General features: G+C 53.8%; 3 protein-coding genes across 5 annotated transcripts; all 3 read right to left on the bottom strand.

The window, feature by feature from the left end:
- Window positions 1–561: 561 nt before the first annotated feature.
- Window positions 562–8,609, bottom strand: CHRNB1 (cholinergic receptor nicotinic beta 1 subunit). 2 transcript variants are annotated; one of them, XM_045570099.1, is made up of 11 exons: window positions 8,486–8,609; window positions 8,261–8,400; window positions 7,576–7,620; window positions 6,567–6,676; window positions 6,373–6,481; window positions 5,840–5,987; window positions 5,311–5,520; window positions 3,042–3,265; window positions 2,352–2,524; window positions 1,857–2,004; window positions 562–1,532 (listed from the first exon to the last, which is right to left on the bottom strand). In XM_045570099.1, the coding sequence occupies exons 1-11, from the start codon at window positions 8,544–8,546 to the stop codon at window positions 1,392–1,394; spliced, it is 1,509 nt and encodes a 502-aa protein (XP_045426055.1). In that variant the 5' UTR covers window positions 8,547–8,609; the 3' UTR covers window positions 562–1,391. The 2 variants fall into 2 exon arrangements, with proteins under 2 accessions (XP_045426055.1, XP_045426056.1); XM_045570100.1 differs by lacking the exons at window positions 8,261–8,400; window positions 8,486–8,609 and adding an exon at window positions 8,063–8,153.
- A 127-nt stretch (window positions 8,610–8,736) lies between these two features.
- FGF11 (fibroblast growth factor 11) lies at window positions 8,737–15,141 on the bottom strand. 2 transcript variants are annotated; one of them, XM_045570102.1, is made up of 5 exons: window positions 13,717–15,141; window positions 11,958–12,068; window positions 11,663–11,766; window positions 10,891–11,089; window positions 8,737–10,613 (listed from the first exon to the last, which is right to left on the bottom strand). In XM_045570102.1, the coding sequence occupies exons 1-5, from the start codon at window positions 13,907–13,909 to the stop codon at window positions 10,543–10,545; spliced, it is 678 nt and encodes a 225-aa protein (XP_045426058.1). In that variant the 5' UTR covers window positions 13,910–15,141; the 3' UTR covers window positions 8,737–10,542. The 2 variants fall into 2 exon arrangements, with proteins under 2 accessions (XP_045426058.1, XP_045426059.1); XM_045570103.1 differs by having other exon boundaries at window positions 10,891–11,005.
- An 870-nt stretch (window positions 15,142–16,011) lies between these two features.
- On the bottom strand, window positions 16,012–18,123 carry TMEM102 (transmembrane protein 102). The gene is given in 3 exon segments (XM_045570097.1): window positions 16,012–16,050; window positions 16,052–17,331; window positions 17,431–18,123. Coding segments are annotated over 3 exon segments (1,533 nt in total). The 5' UTR covers window positions 17,645–18,123.
- Between the last annotated feature and the right edge of the window lie 638 nt (window positions 18,124–18,761).

Genomic DNA, 18,761 nt, shown 5'->3' with positions numbered 1-18,761 from the left:
CCCCTATATCTTTTCTAGATACATATACATGGAGAGATACAGATACATACATTCAGTTATGGGAGGATGGGCAGGTAAAATGGGTGAAGTCAGTCAGGTGGGCAGGGGCTTTGAGGAATTCTGGCACAAATCACTTGACCTGAGTGGGCAGCCCCTAATCAGCTCTAACACATTGCTGCCAACAGGGGAATCGGGCCTAGTGGTACTATGGTTTTTCAAATTTTTTTCAAGAGAAGCCAGAAATCCAAATTTCTCTGTGAAATATCCAAATTTTAAAAGTAGCCAAATAGCTGGGCATGGTGGCTCATGCCTATAATCCTAGCACTTTGGGAGGCCAAGGTGGAAGGATTGCTTGAGGTCAGTAGTTCTAAAACCAACCTGCGCAAGAGCTGAGACCCTGTTTCTCCAAAAAACAGAAAAATTAGCTGGGTGTGGTGGCGCACACCTGTAGGAGGCTGAGACAGGAGGCTCACTTGAGCCCAGGAGTTTGAGGTTGCAGTGAGCTATGATGATGCCACTGCACTCTAGCCTGGGTGACAGAGTGAGACCCTGTCTCAAAAAAAAAAAAAAAAAAAAAAAAACGAGTAGCCAAATAATTCAATTTAAAACCGTGGAGGCCAACAACATGGGCCAAACAAAACACAGTTGCAACCTCTGATATATACTGTATAGTACTTTTGTTCCCATCTTCTCATGTGATCTTCGGACAACATCATGAAGCATATACTATTATTAGTTTCATTTTACAGATGTGGAAACTACAGAGCAGTTTAGTGACTTATTTGAGCACCAAAGCTACAACTTGAATGGAGGTCTTCAAAGTGCTTTTTTTCTTTTCTCATTACAAACACATGCTTTTAGAAATAACCTTTTTTCATCCTAAAGATAGTACTCGTTACAAAATATAATCAAAGAAATGTAAAAGTAAAAATGACCACTAATCCCAACATGCAAACAAAAGCACTATTAATTGGTGTATTTCCTCCTAGAAATTTTTTCCCTATTTATTCAACAAATGTTAAGCACTTACTATAGGTCAGGACCTGTGCAAGGTGCTGGGAATATATAGTGAACAAGACACATTTCCTACCTTCATAGTGCTCACAATCTAGTTCTTATTCTTTTTTCTATTTCATTGGGGACCTAGATGTTGATACCCAAAGAAGATTCTTCAGGAACCCAAGGAAAAAATAAGCTGATAGTGCATTTTAGGTGGGTTCAAGGCACCCGTCACCCCAGCCCTCAATCCCACGTCAGCTTCCTGCCCAGAAACAAAATAAGAGGGCTGGATTCCTAGTGAAGGAGTTAAGAGGCAGAGAAGGACAGGGCTTGACGGTACTGCCAAACTCTCAGTTCAACTGCTCCAGGACCAGGTCTCTGCCCTCGAGACCTCAAGGAAAGGGGTCGGGAGGGGGCAAGTGGTACGTGGCATCCAGGAAGATGACCAGGGTCCCGACGCTCGTGAAGATGATGAAGGTCCACAAGAAGAGGCGGTCTACTACCATGGCCACAAACTGCCAGTCCTCCTTCAGCTGGAGGGTTGGCAGAGAAAACTTCCACTTCCTGAGCTCCAGGCCCACCCCCCCAGGGAAGCCCACCCCCCCAGGGAAGCCCACCCCTACGCCTCCACGCCCTGCCTGGGCTCTCCAACCACAGGTTTGAGGCAAGAGCCGGCTGCGCAACAAGAAAAACGTGACTGCCGGTGATGGATGGGAGTAAAGAACCAGTCTGAAAGTAGGGGGCGGGACAAAGTGAGGCAAACGTCCAATCAGAAATGAAAATAATGCTGGGGCGTAACTTGAGGGTGGGGCCAAGGCCGCCAAGGCCGCGCCCTGCTCCACCCTCATTGGACTTACCGCGTCGTGGTCCTCCTGTTCCTGCAGCTGTCGAGCGATGTAGCTAATAGAGGAAACGACCTCCCGCAGCTCAGGAGGCAGGCCCACGGCCCGGGGTGGACCATCGACAAATCGCCGCAGGTCCGGGGCAGACAGTTCAGGCTGAAACCTGGAAGAGGCGTGACTGTTTGGCCACGCCCCGGGCGCAAAGACAAACAGCCAGCGCCGGCGATCGAGGCCCCGTTCCAACTGCCTCCCCAACAACCTGCTAGTTCTCAAAACCTGAGAAGGCCCTTCAGGTTCTTCCCGACAGCAGTGACCTCTCCAGCCTTCTGCAACTTCTTCCACCCGTCTGAAGCTTTAGTGTCCACCCTCCCACAAAGTGAGCAGCAAGAGATACTACAACTCCCATGATGCGCAGCACAGCATCTTCCGGGAGCACGGCCGCCCGCTTCCGCAGTCTAATGCGAACCAGAGTTCTCTCCCTTCTGTGTGAGTGATGGATGTAGGTCCTACCTGTTGGGTTTGGGGAAGAGAAAATCACTCGGCGGCTTCCGGATGAAATATTCATCTGTTCCCCGGCCCCAGCCACTTCCCGGAGAGGAAGAGTGAGGGGGCTCTGGCATCTGATCTTTCTCAGGTTTGGGCCTCTTCAGACCCAGGTACAGAGGGAGCTTGTGAATGAAGATCTGCAGAGTAGAAGAAGAGGCGTATTGGAGGGCGCTCTCATGCTTTCAGACCAGAAGGGAAGCAGCCAACCACCCCCACTCCACATGCCCATTCCCGTGCAGTGCGTGCACGTGGTTCCACAGAGCAACACGAACAAGGAAATGCATCTATACAGTCTTAAGAGCTCTTTAGTGGGTTGGGAGGCATCCTAACTGGAAAGAGAGGTTCCAAGGGCTTCTGCCTTGATAGTATCTAATTCTGAGAATGTTTACCTGGGACCCAAGATAGGCAGTATTGTTGAATAGAGTATGGGATCTATGAAACGATAATGGTGGGAGGACAAAATTAATTGTGCAGTGTTTCAATACCCAACAGGTTTTGGCACTTTGATACTCTATCAGGTTAGGTAGCTATAGTTCTCCCTAAGGCCTGTAAAAGTGAAGTTGGGGTTGGTGGGAGGGAGGAGTGATGTCTGGACAAAAAGCTAGGTACTAGGATTGGGAGTTAACACAAGCTGGAGGAGGAGATCTCTCTTACCAGACGGACCCAAAAGGGCATTTGGTGGGTGTGAGGTGAGCGGTGGTGCAGGTTGAGAACCACAACACTGAGGATGACGGAGAAGGTGACGAGGACCATGGTAAACATAAGGTATTTGATAATAATGGGGACCGCCAGGGAAGTCTCAGGCACTTTGTCTGCCAGCAGCAGCAGGAACACAGTAAGGGTCAGCAGGGCAAAGATTGAGAGCCCCATCTTCTCTCCTTGGAGGGCAGAGGGGAAGGCAGAAGGATTAGTTTTTGTCAGAGGGAAGTCTCTATGGCATAATCAGTGACCACTCAAAGACAGGCTTTTGGAAGGGCCATCTGCATGCAAATTACTCCCACATTTGTACCTCCAGCCTGGACCTCTCCCCTGAACTCCAGACTCATATCCACCTGTCTGCTCAGCCTCTCCACTTGGATGTCCAGTAAACATTTTAAACTTAACATGTCCAAAACCTAATTCTCTTATTCTCTTACCACCAAAGCTGCTTCTTCCCTGGACTTCCCTATCTCATAAGTGATAACTCCTTTTTTCCTATGGCTCAGACCAAACTCTTTTGAGTCATTCTCAACTCCTCTCTCTCTCTTCTTTCTCCTCCCACCCACCATATCCAATCCATAGCAAACCCTATTGGCTCTACCTTCAAATATACCCTGAAACAGATGACTTATCACATCTACCATCACCACCCTGGTCCAAATCACATACTTATCTTACCATAAATCCTGCCCTTAGGCAAATTTCTGCCTTTCCCTCAGGGGTCCACTTCACCTGTCGTATACATTTCTTCCCTGTGGTATATAAACCCCTGGGTCTGAGAGGTAACAGTGCTGTGATCCACCATCTTGAGTCTGCCTGAGATATGACTTCTATTCATAAGTCCCTATGAAATGTTTCTTTCAGAGAAACTGAATTTGTCAGACTCTTTCTTCAGCCTCTCAGCTCCCTTGGCCTTTGGGGGTAGGTTTTCATATACCTGATCACCAGGGAACACCTCCATTAGAATATAAATTTCATGAGGTCAGAGATTTTTCCCACTTTTATTCACTGATGTATTCCCAGTGCCTAGCACATTATAGATACTCAACAAATGTTGTTGTATGAATGAATGGACATTGGTAGCTTTCTCAGGAACTATATAGCAATTTGAAGGATCTAAAAATGAGACAAAGTACGCAAGGATATGCCAGGTGGCTGATTATTCCTGTGGCATACAACAGGCATTACAAACTTTATGGAAGGTATTCAAATAAATACATTTTATGGTCTATTCTACTGTATTCCTATAATGTTGGGTTCTAAGATTTGTCCTGCTCTAGGCAGAAGTATGTTCTAGAACTGTAGCACTCTCCTTCTCTAAACAGAGGACTTGGTGCTGTAGAGGAGGAAAGCTCATTTTGAATACCAGAGTTAAGGATATCAGGTCTCTGAATCAGACTGGCACTGACCAGGGTTGCAATAATGACACTGATTCTTTCTAACTGTGTAATGCCAGGCAAATGACTTAAACTCTTTCAGCCTCTTTATCACCTTCTGTAAAATGGAAATGACAATTCAGTACTTAACCTCACAGGTTTGTTGTAAAGATTGGAATTGAGTTAATACATGTAATATGGTAATTGAATTACTTTATAGTAAGTGCTCAAAAATAGAAAAAGCAGAAACAAAAGCAGCCCAAAATCCAATGCTTACATAGAACTTACTGAGTAGCAGGCACATGGTTCTATTAACCTAGTGAATCCTCAAAATAATACTGTGCAATACGGACAATGATTGATCCCAATTCCATGTCAAGAAACTGAGACTCATAGAGATTAAGGAATTTGTCCAAGGGTACCCTATTAATACATCATACTGCCTCTTAGAGAAATTTTGGCCATTATTGTATTTCCCAGGGAGGTAGAAGGTTGAAAGACTAGTGGGTGTCTGAAAAGTGGGTGGAACATGTTAGGAATGAGGAAAAGGAAGGGGACAGTTGTCTAACCCTGGAAGTTTGTTGTTCAGATGAGTAGAAATTCTGTGGATAAGTGGCTAGGACTCTAAAGGGAAAGAGTTCAGATTTCACTGGATAGAGGAAACCCAGCAGCCAAAGAGAGGCAGAGCCTGAGGTTGAGTCCACTTGGTGGGAGAGAAAACTTGGGTGGGATTGTTGAAGCCCAAGCCATGATGGTTTCAGTTGGCAGAAAAACCCTTCCTGGATTAAGGATAAAGAGGAAGAAACTGAACTAATGATAAAAAAAGGCAGGGGCCCTTTCCCCCTTACCTGCATCTGGCGGCAGGTAGAAGACAAAGATGGCCAGGAGAGTGATGAGGATGCATGGGGCAATGACGTTGACCAGGTAGAAGAGAGGCTTCCGGCGGATGATGAGGTAGAAGGTGACTTCCTGATGCTGTCCTTCCCTTCCTCCCCTAGAATCCCCTCGGGGCTGGATAAGCCGAGAGGGCTTGTGGATAATCTCCCATTGGCCATTCTCTGGGGGTAGAGTGAGCAGAAGGGGACACAGATGTAGGAGCTGTCCTGGTTAGTGCCAGGTATGGCTTGCTCTGCCACATCCTGGACCTGGGGTGTGGGGCTGATGTGATAAGGGACCAGCTGAGGACACTGGGCTGGGCAGCCCATATCTAATAAAGTTGGACAAGTCTCCATTTCCATATTTATAAAATATAGATCGTCATACCCATCTTGCTGACCTCACAGGGTTGTATTGGGCATTGCTGACAGAATATATTTATCAGCATGTTAGAAACTGGAAGTCATAGAGCCCATGGATGTGGGAGCCAAGCCTACTCACCAATGAAAGTCCCTTCATGAATGTGAATTTCCTGCTGTTCTTGCCCATCAGGACCTAGGCCTGTCTGCAGGCTGACCTCAGAGCTGTCATAGCTGTAGGAACTGAACACCATAGTGCAGTTCTGCCAGTCAAAGGGGAAGTAGGTGACCTGGATGGAGGGGGGAATTACTAGAGATATCAGAGAACTGGCCAGGGCTGGTGGAGTTTGAGAGGTCATTGGGGGAGGTCACAGGATATGGGGCACCAGGGAGATAGGGATCAACAGGGGAGGTCACAGGGAAGTGGTGTCACAGAGGAATTGGAAGGTTATTATGGGAGGCCATTGGGAAAATAGAGGGGCATCACTGAGGAAGACTGGGAATCAAAGAAAGTGTACAGAGAAGATGACACAACGGAAAATCAGGAGGGCAAATGAGAGATGAGAGTCATGGGGGATAATGGAGGAAGGATGGGAGAAGCTGGGGAGTCATGCTGTCTAAGGAGAGGGAGGGTTTCTAAGAGGTCCTTCAGCTTCCCATGCGGAGCTCAGAAACCTGGATGCTGCAGCTGCTGCGATAGATGCCCGGGGGTTGCCAGCGAACGGACCCGTCGGAGTATACCACGACGTTAATGTACAGGGCGATATCAAAATTTCCGTCATTGCTGCAGGGAAGGGATCCTCTCAGGTGGGATCGGGACCCGCCCCCCGGAGGCCCCGCCCCACCTCCCAGGCCTGGTAAGATTTTACTTGTTCAGCAGCACCACGTCAGGTAGCCATACAGACTCTGCCGCGATGCGGAGCAAATCGATGCCGTCGTACTCTGCAGGGTCCCAACTCAGTCTGTAGTCAGTCCACTCCTAGAGAAGCAGAGGCTGAGGGGCTGTCGGGGCTGGAGGCCAGGAGGGGACTTGGGATATCCGAAGGAAGCTCAGGAAGGGAGTGCAAGGGAGGGGAGCCCGCTGGCAAGGGGTCGGGGTTCTGGCTGGCTCCGCCTTCACTCACTGTGATCCACAGCGGCTAATTTCCCTTCCCCCCACCACTGGGCCCCAATTTTTTACTCTGTAAAAATGAGGAGGCTGCACTAGCTAGCCTCTAAAACAGTGGTTTTCAAACTACAGCTCGTGACCCTTTAGTGGATGGGGGATCAAATTAGTGGCCCCAAAACAGTGTTGAAAAAAATTTAGAATGAAAAATGCATGCGGCACAACTTTCGTAGTGAAGATAGGTATCAGTATTTCAAGCTTCTGTTTCAGTAATAAATGTGTTTTCTAGGCCGGGCGCGGTGGGTCACGCCTGTAATCCTAGCACTCTGGGAGGACGAGGCGGGCGGATCCTCTGAGCTCAGGAGTTGGAGACCAGCCTGAGCAAGAGTGAGACCCCATCTCTACTAAAAAAAAATAGAAAGAAATTAGCTAGACAACTAAAAATATATCTAGAAAAAATTAGCCGGGCATGGTGGCGTATGCCGGTAGTCCCAGCTACTCGGGAGGCTGAGGCAGAAGGATCGCTTGAGCCCAGGAGTGTGAGGTTGCTGTGAGCTAGTCTGACGCCACGGCACTCTAGCCCGGGCAACAGAGTGAGACTCTGTCTCAAAAATAAATAAATAAATAAATAAATAAATAAATAAATAAATAAATAAATAAATAAATGTGTTTTCTGAGGTTGTGATGTAAAAAATAATCTTACTGGGCCAGACATTCGAGGAAATTGTTAAAGGCAGTGAGACACCCTTCCCCACAGCTCGGGACCTCCTTACCAAGTCTAAGTACACCTTTGTGCTCATCTCTTCATCCTTCTCGTTCTAGATGGGAAAAATTTAGGTGTAGAGGTGCAGTAGGGTGGAGAGAAAAGAGGGGGCTCAGCAGACCAACCTCTCCCTGGAAACTCCGCCCCCCTTTTCTGATCCCCACCCTCTTGAGTCCAGGGCCCACTTCCTAGAAGCTGCGTTAGTTTAAGCCCCGCCTCTCTCTCGGAAACACTCTTCCAGCTGTCCACACTCCCGGCCTATCTAGCAGCTCCGCCCCGTCCAGCCCCCGCCTAGCTCTGCCCGGCCCCGCCCACAGCTCGTAACCCACGCAGCCCGGCATCTCCGCCCACTGCTGTTCAGAGACGCTGTTGTGCACCAAGCTCCGCCCCGTATGTGGCCCCGCCTCAAGGTCCACACCCCCACCCACCGCCAGTCCGTCAGCCTTCGGCTCCAGCTCCACTTCTAGATCCACCTGCAGGCCTATTTCTCACCCTACCCGACTCTGTTCCACTCCTGCCCAGCAGCCACGCCCACAGTTTGTCCATTGGTCCGATTTCCACCTAATCTTCGCTAAAGTCTCGGCCATCTTTCAGTTTAGCTCCGCCCCCAGTCTGTCCGTTTGTCCCACCTTGCCTAAAGCCACGCCCCCCAGCCTGTGGGCCGGCCTGACCAAATCCCCCGCGTGCGCCCTCACCAGGCTGATGAGTTGCGCCAAGCTGAGACCAATGCTGACCACGACGCGGTCTCCCATCTCCCGCGCCGGCCGTACGGAGCTATCATAGCCGGAGAAAAGTTTCTCGCGGAGTCGGCCCTCCGCCTCTGAGCCGCGGACACCTGGGGGAAGGGAACACTAACTGAAGCCCTGGTGTCCGGTCACGACTGCTGTCCCTGTCACTGTCCCTTCGGAGCCCACACTTACCTGTGGGGAGCGGCGTCCCCAGAGCCCCCAGCAGCAGGAGCAACAGTGCCCCTGAGGTCATAGCCTGGCCACGTTGCTCAGTGAGTTCGCTCGGAAAGCTGCCGGGACCGCCAGGGCAAGGGAAGTGACCAGGCGCCCAGGAATGTGCACCTGTTGTTGGGGGGCAGCTGCCAGTCCACCTGCCCCGCCCCCAGATTTGATCTCTCCCTGAGCAACTGCGGAAGCCTGCCACCCACAGATGACAGACAATATTTCAGTTGTATAAATCGTCTTTAATTGAGAAAGCGTGGAGTGAAGAAGACCCAGTCTGCTGGGAGCAGATCCAGGAGATGGGTGGAGCCTGAGCGGGCTTTGTGTGGGTGAGGGGGGCATCTGCTCCTCTTGCAACAAGCCAGAAGTAAAACAGCCCAAGGAAAAGTGCTCTGCTTTTGAGCCCTAGCTACTGTCTTAGGGCTTCCTCAGTCTATCCTGCTCAAGGCTGAGGCTACTGAGTCTCCCTCCTAGTTTACTAGTAGGTTCCCAGTCTTTCTAGGCCTACCCCCAGCGCCCCATGTTTTTCAGAAAAAAATCTAGACAGGTCCTTTATGGGTACCCAAAACCCAGCTGAGGTGATAAGCTGTAAGGTAAAGCAAGTTCTATTCACTTAGAAGCTCTGGGGGTGTATGAGGTCTCGAGCCCAAGAGGTCCTCACCCTCTTTGACCTGACCTGTAGGGGAGAAGGGTCGGACTTATTGCTGAATTGGGGTCTCCTTGTGGGGAGGGCCAAAGCTGTGTCCCATTTGTCCTTTTCATTCTAGACCCATTACCCTAAAGACCTCAGCTTTAAAGGGGACCTGGAAGGAATTCCTGCTGAGGTAACTAAGTATTCATGTCCCCCCAACTCAGACACAGGTTCAGTCATGCCATGATTTTGGCGCCTTCCCTGTCCCAACTTCCCTACTATGAGCCAGGGATCCTTCCTAAATTCTGCCCATGCCCAGATTCTGTTTCTCTGGCAGGACCCCAGCTGAGTTAAAAGAACTAGAAACTGCATGTATAAATAAGATTAGCATTGTATATGGAAGAATAAGATTTTTAGAAAATTATCTAAGAAAAACAAGAAATGGTTTTTGATTCATCCAGAACTTAGTTCTTAATGAATCACAGCTGGGCCCTTTCCAGAGCTCATCGTTAATAGGTATCACTTGAGAAAGTGGGAGGGTGGGTATAGAACATGTTCTAGAGCAATATTACGGCTACATAGGCTCCAGTTCCATCCTGGGAGAAGAGCTGAGAGTCATGGTCTATGTCCTAGAGCTGGAATTCAGGAGAAAGTATGGCTCCATAAAGGTCTAGAATACCATGCTCTAGAATTGGATAACTCTGGAAGAAGGTTAAACCTGTGGTGATCTGAGAGTGGTCCTAGTTCAGGTCAAGGCCAACAGCTTGATAAGGCTCAAATCCAGCCTTTCTCTACTTGGAAACCAGGAGTCCATCAGGGTCAAGGCTGATGGATCCAGAACGGAGCCTGGCAGCATGCCGGGGTTCCAGCACAGAGCCCTAGTGCAGAAATGGCCCTGGCTGAGGTGTCTGGTGTTCCAGAACTTGTTCAGACCAAGGTAGAAGGTACAGTAGGGAAAGAAGGAAACTAATCCTGAGCTCCACTGGACCCATAAATCTGTGGCTCAGTGGCAATAAAAAGGGGCAGAGGGCTCTAGGAACTGGCTGAGCCAGGGTTGGGGTGTGTTTATGCTCTGGCTCTGTCAGTTTGGCAACCCAGCGCCATCTCAGGAAAAGGCTTTGGAGGCATGTGAGTGTGGAAAGAAAGAAGTGATCAGCCAGGACCATTTTCAGACAACCCACTCTCTGACCCCCTCCCTGGCCCAATGATCTAAGGGTTTCAGCAGCCCTGGAAGTGACAGCCAGCCCCTAGGCCCCCTGAAGGTAGAGCACCTGGTGGGACCTGGCTGCTCAGGGCATGTGTGTGGCAGCAGGGGTGAGAGCAGGACTGGGAGACAGGCTTTGGTGGTGGCTGGCTCAGTGGGAGTGCAAGGAGCCTCCAGTCCAGGGACTACATTTCAGGGGGCAGGGGGACTGGAAGGGGAGGTCTCAGGGACACTGTGGAGAGAAGGCTCCCGGTACATGGCCACTGTGAAGGGGAGAGAGAGAGGAGCAGGGAAGGAGAGTTAGGCACAGAAAGACCCAGGCAGAACCAGTGCTCTGAAAGGCCTCCTTTCCCCTATACTCACCCTCTAGTAACCCCAACCCAATGGAGGAGTGCTCCCCAAACCCCCAAAGGCCAAAGCCTTTCTGGCTTGGCCTCTAATAACAGGGTCCTCTTAACACTTGTTGCCTGAGCTATGTGTCCCTAAATGTCAAGGTCAATACCCACCCACATGGCCCACATTTCTTGAGTCTATACCCACCCTCCAGGAGCTTGGGCACAAAGTGGGCGGCTGCCTTGGTCTTCTTGACTCGGTTTCCCTTCATGACCCGGCCCTCCTTGTCCAGGCCTAGGTACCAGGCCCGCCCAGAACGGCGCTGGCGGTAGAGAGCAGAGGCATACAGGACATAGTAATTCTCAAAGACGCATTCCTTAAAGCGACACTCAGCTGTGAAATGTGGCTAAAGAGACAAAGACCCAGAAAGGCAAATACAGACAGAGAGACAAAAAGACACATCACTGGGCAGAAGAGAGCCCTTAGAAAGAACAAGCCAGGATGTAATCCAGACATTTTTGAAGGGAGGGAGAGGGAAACTTCTGAGTCTATGTAGGAACTAGGAGCAAAGGGAGGACAAGGAAGAGCCTGATGGGCCCCTGAGGATTATGAACTAGACTTTGGGGGTCTTGGAATAAGATTCCTTCTCTCCACTCTACTCCCAGTCTCTCACCACCCACTATCCTGAATGACTCTAGAGAAGTGAGCAATCATGAAGTCTGGAGGAGGTGGGTTGAGAAGTAGGAGCCCTAAAAGGCAAAAAGAGCTGGACATTCAAAGAGCCTGGGGGTATGTGGGGGGCTGTGTGAGGAGTAGGGATTGGAGAGACCCTGGAGAAAGTGCTCTGGAGTGGGCAGTGGTGACAGGCCATCAGCAAAGGCTGGAGGGAGTGAGAGGGAGTCCTGGGCTGCAAAAATATGTGTGTAGTTGAGGAAGGGGAGTTCCCAGTACCCCAGACCACTCAGCCTCATGGTCTCACCGAGCTGTAGAGCAGCCCCTCAGCATTCATGGCCATGTAGTGACCCAGCTTGGCACTCTGGATGGTGACGACACGGAGCCCCACAGGGATCAGGTTGAAGTGAGCTGGAGGTAGAGAGAGGGGACATCAGTACCCAGGCCTGTAACTCTCATCTGATCTCCCCCCATCCCAGTTCCACTTCTTCCCTTGAGGGTCAGGGAGACAAAGTGACAACAGAACCTGAGGAGGGAACAGGATTGTCACCTGCTATCCCCAGTCTCCCCCTGCCCACCCCGCAGCTGGCTTCCCCTCTCACTGAAGGAGCTGGTGTCCTCGGGGGTGCCCTGGATGCTCCCGTCGGGATTCGCCTGGAGGTAGAAACCCTGGCGGCAGAACAGTTTGGTGACGATGCCTTTGAGCTGAGGCTCTAGAGAGAGAAATTCATCTTTGAAAATGACATCTCTGTTCCCAGAAACATTGCTACACTAGGCAGGATCAGAGGAAAGAAAGGAGAATGAGCGGAAGGAAGAGGGTCCCAGGTCTCCGCTCTCTTCCCTTTCAGCAAGCTCTCTCCCACCTCTCTTTGAACCCTGGGGAAGCTGGGGTGTGGGTCCCTTTAGTTTCCTCCAACCATCAGCTTTCAATTTAATTTATTGAAATTTATTTAAATGGCTTAATTCCTACCCTACAGCTCAACCAGAAGGGGGGGAGGGGAGAGGGAAGAGGAAAGGGAGAGAGACATCAAAACGCAGCGGACAGAGGGAGACACGGCCCCTGAAGGAGCAGTGTTTGCAAGTGTGTGTGTGTGGTGGTGGTGGCAAGTGGACCACAGGATAGGGGCTATCCCTCATGAGTGGGGGTGGGACAGGGCCTGACGCTGACTCAGCACCTGCTGCTACTGCGGCTGCCGCTGGCTTGGCGCGGGCCTTGCCTTGGCCCAGCGCCGGCCTGTCTGACACTGACCCATCTGTCTGTCTGTCAGTATGCTGGCTCGCGGGGGCCCAGTCCTCCCTGAGGCTCAGCCTCTCCCCTTCAGCCAGGTAACCCGCCTGGGGTGGGGGGACCTTCGGTACCTTATGAAGGAAATTGGGGGAGGGGGCTGAGGAGGTGGAGAAGCAGGCTGAGTCACGTGGGGGCCGGGTCCCTCTCAGAGGGTGGGCTGCGGACCGTACCACTACGGACGGGGGGAGAAGGGCGCGAGGGGGCTACCCCTAAGGGAGCTGGGAGGTGGCGGGAGTGGGGCTAAAGGGACTCCCTGACTGTAGCACCTGAACAGGGACCACACGCTAACCCTCACAACTCTCCTCCCCCATCGCTTGCTCTCTGCCGACTTCCCTGTCCCCCCTGGTAAGTGGTACGACCCCCAAGTCTCCGCGCCCATCTCCAGCGGTGAACTGTATCTGAGTTCCTACCGGGGTAGGGTCCCCTGAGCCTGTGGGGCCCAATTTTGGAATCACGCGGGGGTAATGGGAGTGGGTGCCCCGTTCCCGTCTTGAAGCGCAGGTCACGGGAGGAGGGCGCATAGAGGGCTGGCTGCCGAGGTAGCTGCAAGGACACCCGAGGGAGAGCTGGAGAGATTGGCTCTCAGCCAGGAGAGCTCGACCGGGAGGAACCGAGCCAAGGCGTGGAGAAGCGGGAGAAGCGGGAGAACCGGGAGGGGGGGCGGGGCGGGGCGGATGGAGCCGCAGAAACCCTCGGGGTGACCCAGGCGTCCGGAACCCCCAATCTGGTGCCCTCCGCTCCAGATTGAAAGAATCGCGAGAGCCGGCACGTAGGCAAGGACGGTGGGGGTAGGGACTCCTGTGTTGGGGGGGCGGGCAGGAACTGCGAGGCTTCGGGGCGCCAGACTTAGCCCCTCAAGCCTTCCGCTTGCCCTCGAAAGCAAGGAGACTCCGGGTTATGGACAAAAGAGAAGGGAAACTGAGGCATAGTCTGGCAGGGACTCTGTCGTCCTGGCCCACCCCTTCCACTTTCGGGGAGTCCCCTCAGTCAGCCCCTATTCTTCAGAGTCCCTAGCCTCAACCTCTCAGGCAGAGAGACCTCTGGCTCGAAGACCCTGCCCCAGCCGCACTCACCCGGGCCGCGGTCCGGCCGCGCGGGCCGCCCCCCGCACAGTCGCACCTTGGACAGCAGGATGAGGAGCTGCTTCTGGCAAAGGGACTTGGTGCCGCGGGGACACACGCGCCGCTGCGCAGACACTGGCCGGCTGCCCCCGGGCTCGCGGACCTCCCGCTTCTGCCGGATCAGGCTACTGGCCAGCGCCGCCATGGCGCCCCGGGAGGAGACACCCCCAAACCGGCAGGCGCCCGGAGCGCGCTGGGCTCCCCCAGAGGAGCCCGCTCACCAGGGCATTCTCCTGACGCTCAGGCCCCGACTCACTGCCCCACCCACAGGACCAGGGGACAAGCCCCAGACTCCCCCCACCCTACCCGCCTAGCAGCCAGCTCACACCCTTGGGACCCGTGTTAGCTCGACCTGACCCTGCAGCCTATGCACTCTTCAGTTGACCCCACCCTCGAATTTTGCCTCCTACTGAAAACTCCCCCTTCCCTTGTCTCCAGTGTCTCTGTCCCCACTTCCCCTATCCCAAAGCCAAGACCCCCAAAATTTCCAAGATATGGTTTCAATATCTCCAGGCACCTTCCCACTCTATTTTGAGGGGCACACTCCTGCCAAACCCACTCTTGTAATCTAAAGGGGATAGAACCTTATATTTGGGGATATTAGCTTACCCCACCCCTACTGGGGTGCTGCCAATGTCAGTGAGGAACCCAAGCTTGATGTTTTTTCCTTTGCTACCCACTAAATGGAGATCCCCCACTTATTTTCACTGAATCCCCCCATAATATGTCTCTGAATATCTAGGTTGTCCAGGTTCAGTGAGGATTTCCAGACCCTCTGGCTGGACAAAACCTTTTCACCAAGTCACCCCTATTTCCAGAAGCACAGGGCTCGGGCTGCCCAGACCCTTTCCCCACCTGGTCACCCTCCACTCCTTTTGAAGTCACCTCCAAATCCGCCCTTCCTAGTGAATACACCAGGTGGTTGTCTCAAGGGCCCTCTGTCACCTCGAAATAAGGAGAAATAAGGAACAGCCTTTTTTTTTTCCTAGCTGCCCCTTAAATTTTCTTGGGGACAGCTGGTGCTGTATAGATCCCACGCCCTCCAATCTAACCAGCCCCCTAAGAAGAGTCCACCCACGTTGTCACCAGTCCCCAAATGTGAACAGGCCCCCCTACAAGTCAGAGAACATCAGAGCTTCCTGCGACAGGGCTTCCTCATTCTCCCCGGGACTGCCTACAGCACCCCCTCTTCCTTTCCCCGACGCCCCTCAACCTGTCCTGTCCTGTTGATCCGGCGACGGGTGGCGCTGGCTCCGGCTCCGGGCTCCTCCCTCCCTGTCCCCCGCAAGCGGAGCTTCCCCCCACAACCGGCTAGGCGTCCCGGACCCTCGGAAAGGAGTGAGAGTGTCTCTGCAGAGCGCCCCGGTCCGGCAAAGTCAGAGCACTGGGCCTGGCGGCTGGACCAGGCAGAGCAGCGGCGGCAGCGGCAGCGGCAGCGGCAGTGGGAAGCTGAGGCGGCGGCGGCGACAGCAGTTCCCCCTCCTCTGAGAGCCGGCCCGGGGGCGGGGCAGGGGGCGGAGACGCTGGGGAAGAGGAGGGTGAAGCTGGGCATGAGGAACCCCGGGGCTCCTTGGAAGCTGAGAGTGGGGACTGCCTTAGAGGCAGGTGGATCCGACGCAAGGCCGCACGTCTCGGGGTTCGGAGAAGGGACGTTCAGAGTCGCCTCCTGAACGGAACCCTGGATGCAGAGGAGAGGTTGGGCTTAAGATAGATGGAATGGCGGACGCCCGGAGAAGAGAGAGGGACCCTGCCCAGGATGGAAGTGAGGACAGAAATGAATGAGGAAAGTTGGGGGGGGGGGGCTGGAGAGATAGGGGAGGGATGGTGGTGAGGTCCACCCTGGGGCGAAATCCGGCCTTCTAAATATCTCTGCTTTTGAGTAAGCTAAATTCATCAGTCCCTGGTTTTCATATCTTTCCTTTCCACGTTTTGGTAGCAAATACATTCCTTCCGTTTCTATTGACTCCTAATAGAAAAGACCAAAAGAACTGGGGAGAGATGGCTACTGGAAGCTGCCCCCGGTGGGGAGGAGTGCTGGCCATAAATTTGGAGCGTGGAGAGGCCAGAATGAGAAGACCTGTGCCAGGGGCGGGGCGGGGTGGGGTAATGGGAAGGAACCGAGGAGGTTCTAGAAAGGGGACTTTGGGCCCAGGGCACCCAGTCTGTCCCCCAGATGAAGGGCAAGCAGTCCCGTCCACGTCCCACTCGCCAACACAAGCACTTTGCACTCTGGTAGGAGCAGCGTCTTTAATGGGCCCCGCCCCCCACGCCCGCTAAGCCCCCCCCCCTTGCGCGCAACCTTGGCCTCCTCTACCGCGGTACGCAGGGCCCGGGCAGGGTCCCCGCGGAGCCGGGCCAACGCCCCGAGCAGGGTAGAAGGGCCGTCCCCCGCACAGAGCTTTCGGCCACTCAGAAAATAGTGAGGCAGCGTCCCGGCCTCGATCACACGGCCCAGCTCGTCTAGTAGCCCGAGGCAGCAGGCTCCCGCATTTTCTGGCCGCGCCAGGTAGAGCGCGGGCAGCCGCTCGCACGCCCAGTACAGCAACGTCCGCAGGAGGTAGGGCGCCGCGGCCCGGGTTCCAGCCACCAGCGGGCGCAGTAGCGCCTGGGCCGCCGCGTGCGCCTGCAACAGCGGCGCGGGTATGCGCGCTTTGAGCGCCAGCTCCTGGCGGGCGAAGCAGAGCTGCCAGCCTGAGGCGCCTGCCCGCTCCGTGCCGCCGCCGGGCACCAGGTAGAAGGAAGCCGACTCCGAGGCCAGCGGACCGGCCCATGAGTGGCTACGAGCCCCCTCGGGCCAGCCAGCCACCGACACCACCGGGATCAGGTCGAAGAGCAGGACACGGCGCGGGGGCCCTGGTGTAGCCAGGAGGACAGTGGTGAAACCCGCGTGGCGAGCTGCGTGTACTAGGCGCGGGGCGCCCGGGACTGGGATCAAGGACTCGGCTACTGCGGCCAGCGTAGCGAAGAACCAGGAAGCCACCTGGGCTGGGCACAATGTGGGCCACGCCTCCCAAGCCTCCGAGGGCTTTGGGATGGGGCTTTCGACGGCAGCCTCGGTGGCGTCACTACTCAGTTTTTTCACTGGGTCCGGAGAGCCAAGGTCGGTGACGTCATGCCGAGGCGACTTGGACACTGAAACGTCACTAGGTGATTTTTCCAAAGACACCAGCGGCTCATGCTCAGTGACGTACCCGTGCGGCTGGTCCACCGAGCTTTGCCGGGCCTTGGTACTTTCTTCGCTCTCCGTTCGGTGGATCAACCCACGTCTTCCTGGGGCTGGAGGTCCTAGGCAATCCTGCCACATTTCTCGGATGGAGGTTCCACACACCAGCTCTGGGAGGCGGAGCCATGCGTAACAAGATTCCAGGTCCAGTTGCAGCTCCCGCCCAGTGCTGTCCAGCGAAAACAGGGGCACTAGGAGTGTGAAGCCAGCGTCGTAGTGAGGTCCCCGGGCGTAGGGACCCAGGGGTGCATGCCCCAGATCCAGGGAGCCCTCGCGAATCCCACCACGAAGAAGCAAGAGCTCTGTCTGGGGAGGAAAACGGGGGTCCCGGCGGTGAACTAGACCTAAAGGAAGAGAAGGGATCGTGAGGGCGTCGCCCAAAGGGGCGTGGGCATGGTGAGGCTGAGAGCTGTGAGTTCCCAAAGGCAAGAAAGGTTACATACCAAGCAAAGAGAAGACAAAATCCTTGGCCCGGAGAAGGTCTGCTCCCGGCTTGGGCCCGTCACTCCAGCTCTCCTGCACACCCAGCTCCTGGATCAGCTGGGTCAGTTCCTGCAGCTGAGCCCCAGAGCGAAAGTCGATGTCCGTGAGCGGCCGCGCTGGGGCAGGGGGTGGTGGGCCCCACCAGGGGGCACTTCCCCAGACAGCGGAAGCCATGCAGCTCTATCGCTTTGGGCTACAGAAACACGGAAAGGAGGTAGCCTAGATGGGCCTTTCCTGTGCAGCCAAAAAGTCGCCCCCGATCCTCCCTCTTTCCGAGGCCGAGCGAATGTTCCAGACACAGTCCACTAGTAGGTCCGCAGATGATGGGTTCTATATTTAGTCTTCAAAATGAACAAATAAATACCTCCTCTATTCTTGCCTTTTTATAATATGCAGGTCCCCCTCCCCCCCGTGAACCGGCACACCTGACTCAGCAGGTAAAAAGTAGCTGTTGGGCCCCTTCTACAAAATACAGTAGCCAGTCTCTGCCGCCGCCCCTAGTCTCTCCCCTTACCTCTTTTTCGGAAGAGGCTTATCGGTCTGCGGCTTCCCTCTTAGGGGTAGCTGCAAGGGTGGGGAACAGAAAGGATAGGACAATTCAACAGGTAACTTCTTCCTGATGCCCACATAGCCACGCCCCTAAGATTTGGACCTGGCCCCTTTCTGGAGGCTATAGGGGCTGTTCCGGCCGGGTCCCGCCCCCAGTCAGAGTTCAGTCCCTCCTTTCGCCCTGCTGAGCTCTCGCGTTATCCTGGGAATTGTAGTTTGTTTCCCGCGCTACTAGGGCGTTGGAGCCACGCCCCCGCATTCTTCCCGGTTGTGCTGAAGTAGTGCCTGATGGAAGTTGTAGTTTCTCTGGAGATAGACTATTTTGTGTCTTTTCAAGCCCAGCTCAACCCCACACAAACATTCCTTGGGGTTGGAGTAGAGGCGTAATAGGATGGATCTGAATAGCAAACAATAATGAGGGACCTACCCTAGGACCTGGGGAAAGATGGGGCCCCTGCATCCCATGTATGAGTACAGGAGCTCTGGTCACTTAGATCTAGCAGGGTTCCTCCGTCCTCATTTTGCCGATGAGGAGATTGCAGCCTCGAAAGTTTGCACATGACTTGTCCACGGTCAGAGCTAAGCCATGGAAGTGTTGGAAAGGGGCTTCCTGGCTGGGTGGAGAAGTATCTTCTTGGAATCAATGGTGGTAGTGTTAAGCAGGAACAGACAGGTGGCCACCCAGAAACGAACATCTGACTCATGCAAGAGATGTACTTATTAGTGATGCCCACCCCAGGTC

The sequence above is a fragment of the Lemur catta genome, chromosome 15, assembly GCF_020740605.2.
Source record: "Lemur catta isolate mLemCat1 chromosome 15, mLemCat1.pri, whole genome shotgun sequence".
In the NCBI taxonomy this organism is placed as follows: Eukaryota; Metazoa; Chordata; class Mammalia; order Primates; family Lemuridae; genus Lemur; species Lemur catta.
Note: the sequence above shows the minus strand (reverse complement) of the source record. Positions and strands in the feature narration are given on the sequence as shown.

What these genes read in the sequence shown, in the direction of transcription:
- CHRNB1 (XM_045570099.1), bottom strand. Translation starts at nt 8,546, where the DNA reads ATGACCTCAGGGGCACTGTTGCTCCTGCTGCTGGGGGCTCTGGGGACG. An exon ending in TGGCGCAACTCATCAGCCTG is followed by an intron (nt 7,621 to 8,260) that starts GTGAGGGCGCAC and finishes TTTCCCATCTAG; the next exon opens with AACGAGAAGGATGAAGAGAT. An exon ending in GCAGCAGCTGCAGCATCCAG is followed by an intron (nt 5,988 to 6,372) that starts GTTTCTGAGCTC and finishes CCCTCCATCCAG; the next exon opens with GTCACCTACTTCCCCTTTGA.
- FGF11 (XM_045570102.1), bottom strand. Translation starts at nt 13,909, where the DNA reads ATGGCGGCGCTGGCCAGTAGCCTGATCCGGCAGAAGCGGGAGGTCCGC. An exon ending in CGAGGACACCAGCTCCTTCA is followed by an intron (nt 11,767 to 11,957) that starts GTGAGAGGGGAA and finishes CTCTACCTCCAG; the next exon opens with CTCACTTCAACCTGATCCCT. An exon ending in TGTGCCCAAGCTCCTGGAGG is followed by an intron (nt 10,614 to 10,890) that starts GTGGGTATAGAC and finishes TCCCCTTCACAG; the next exon opens with TGGCCATGTACCGGGAGCCT.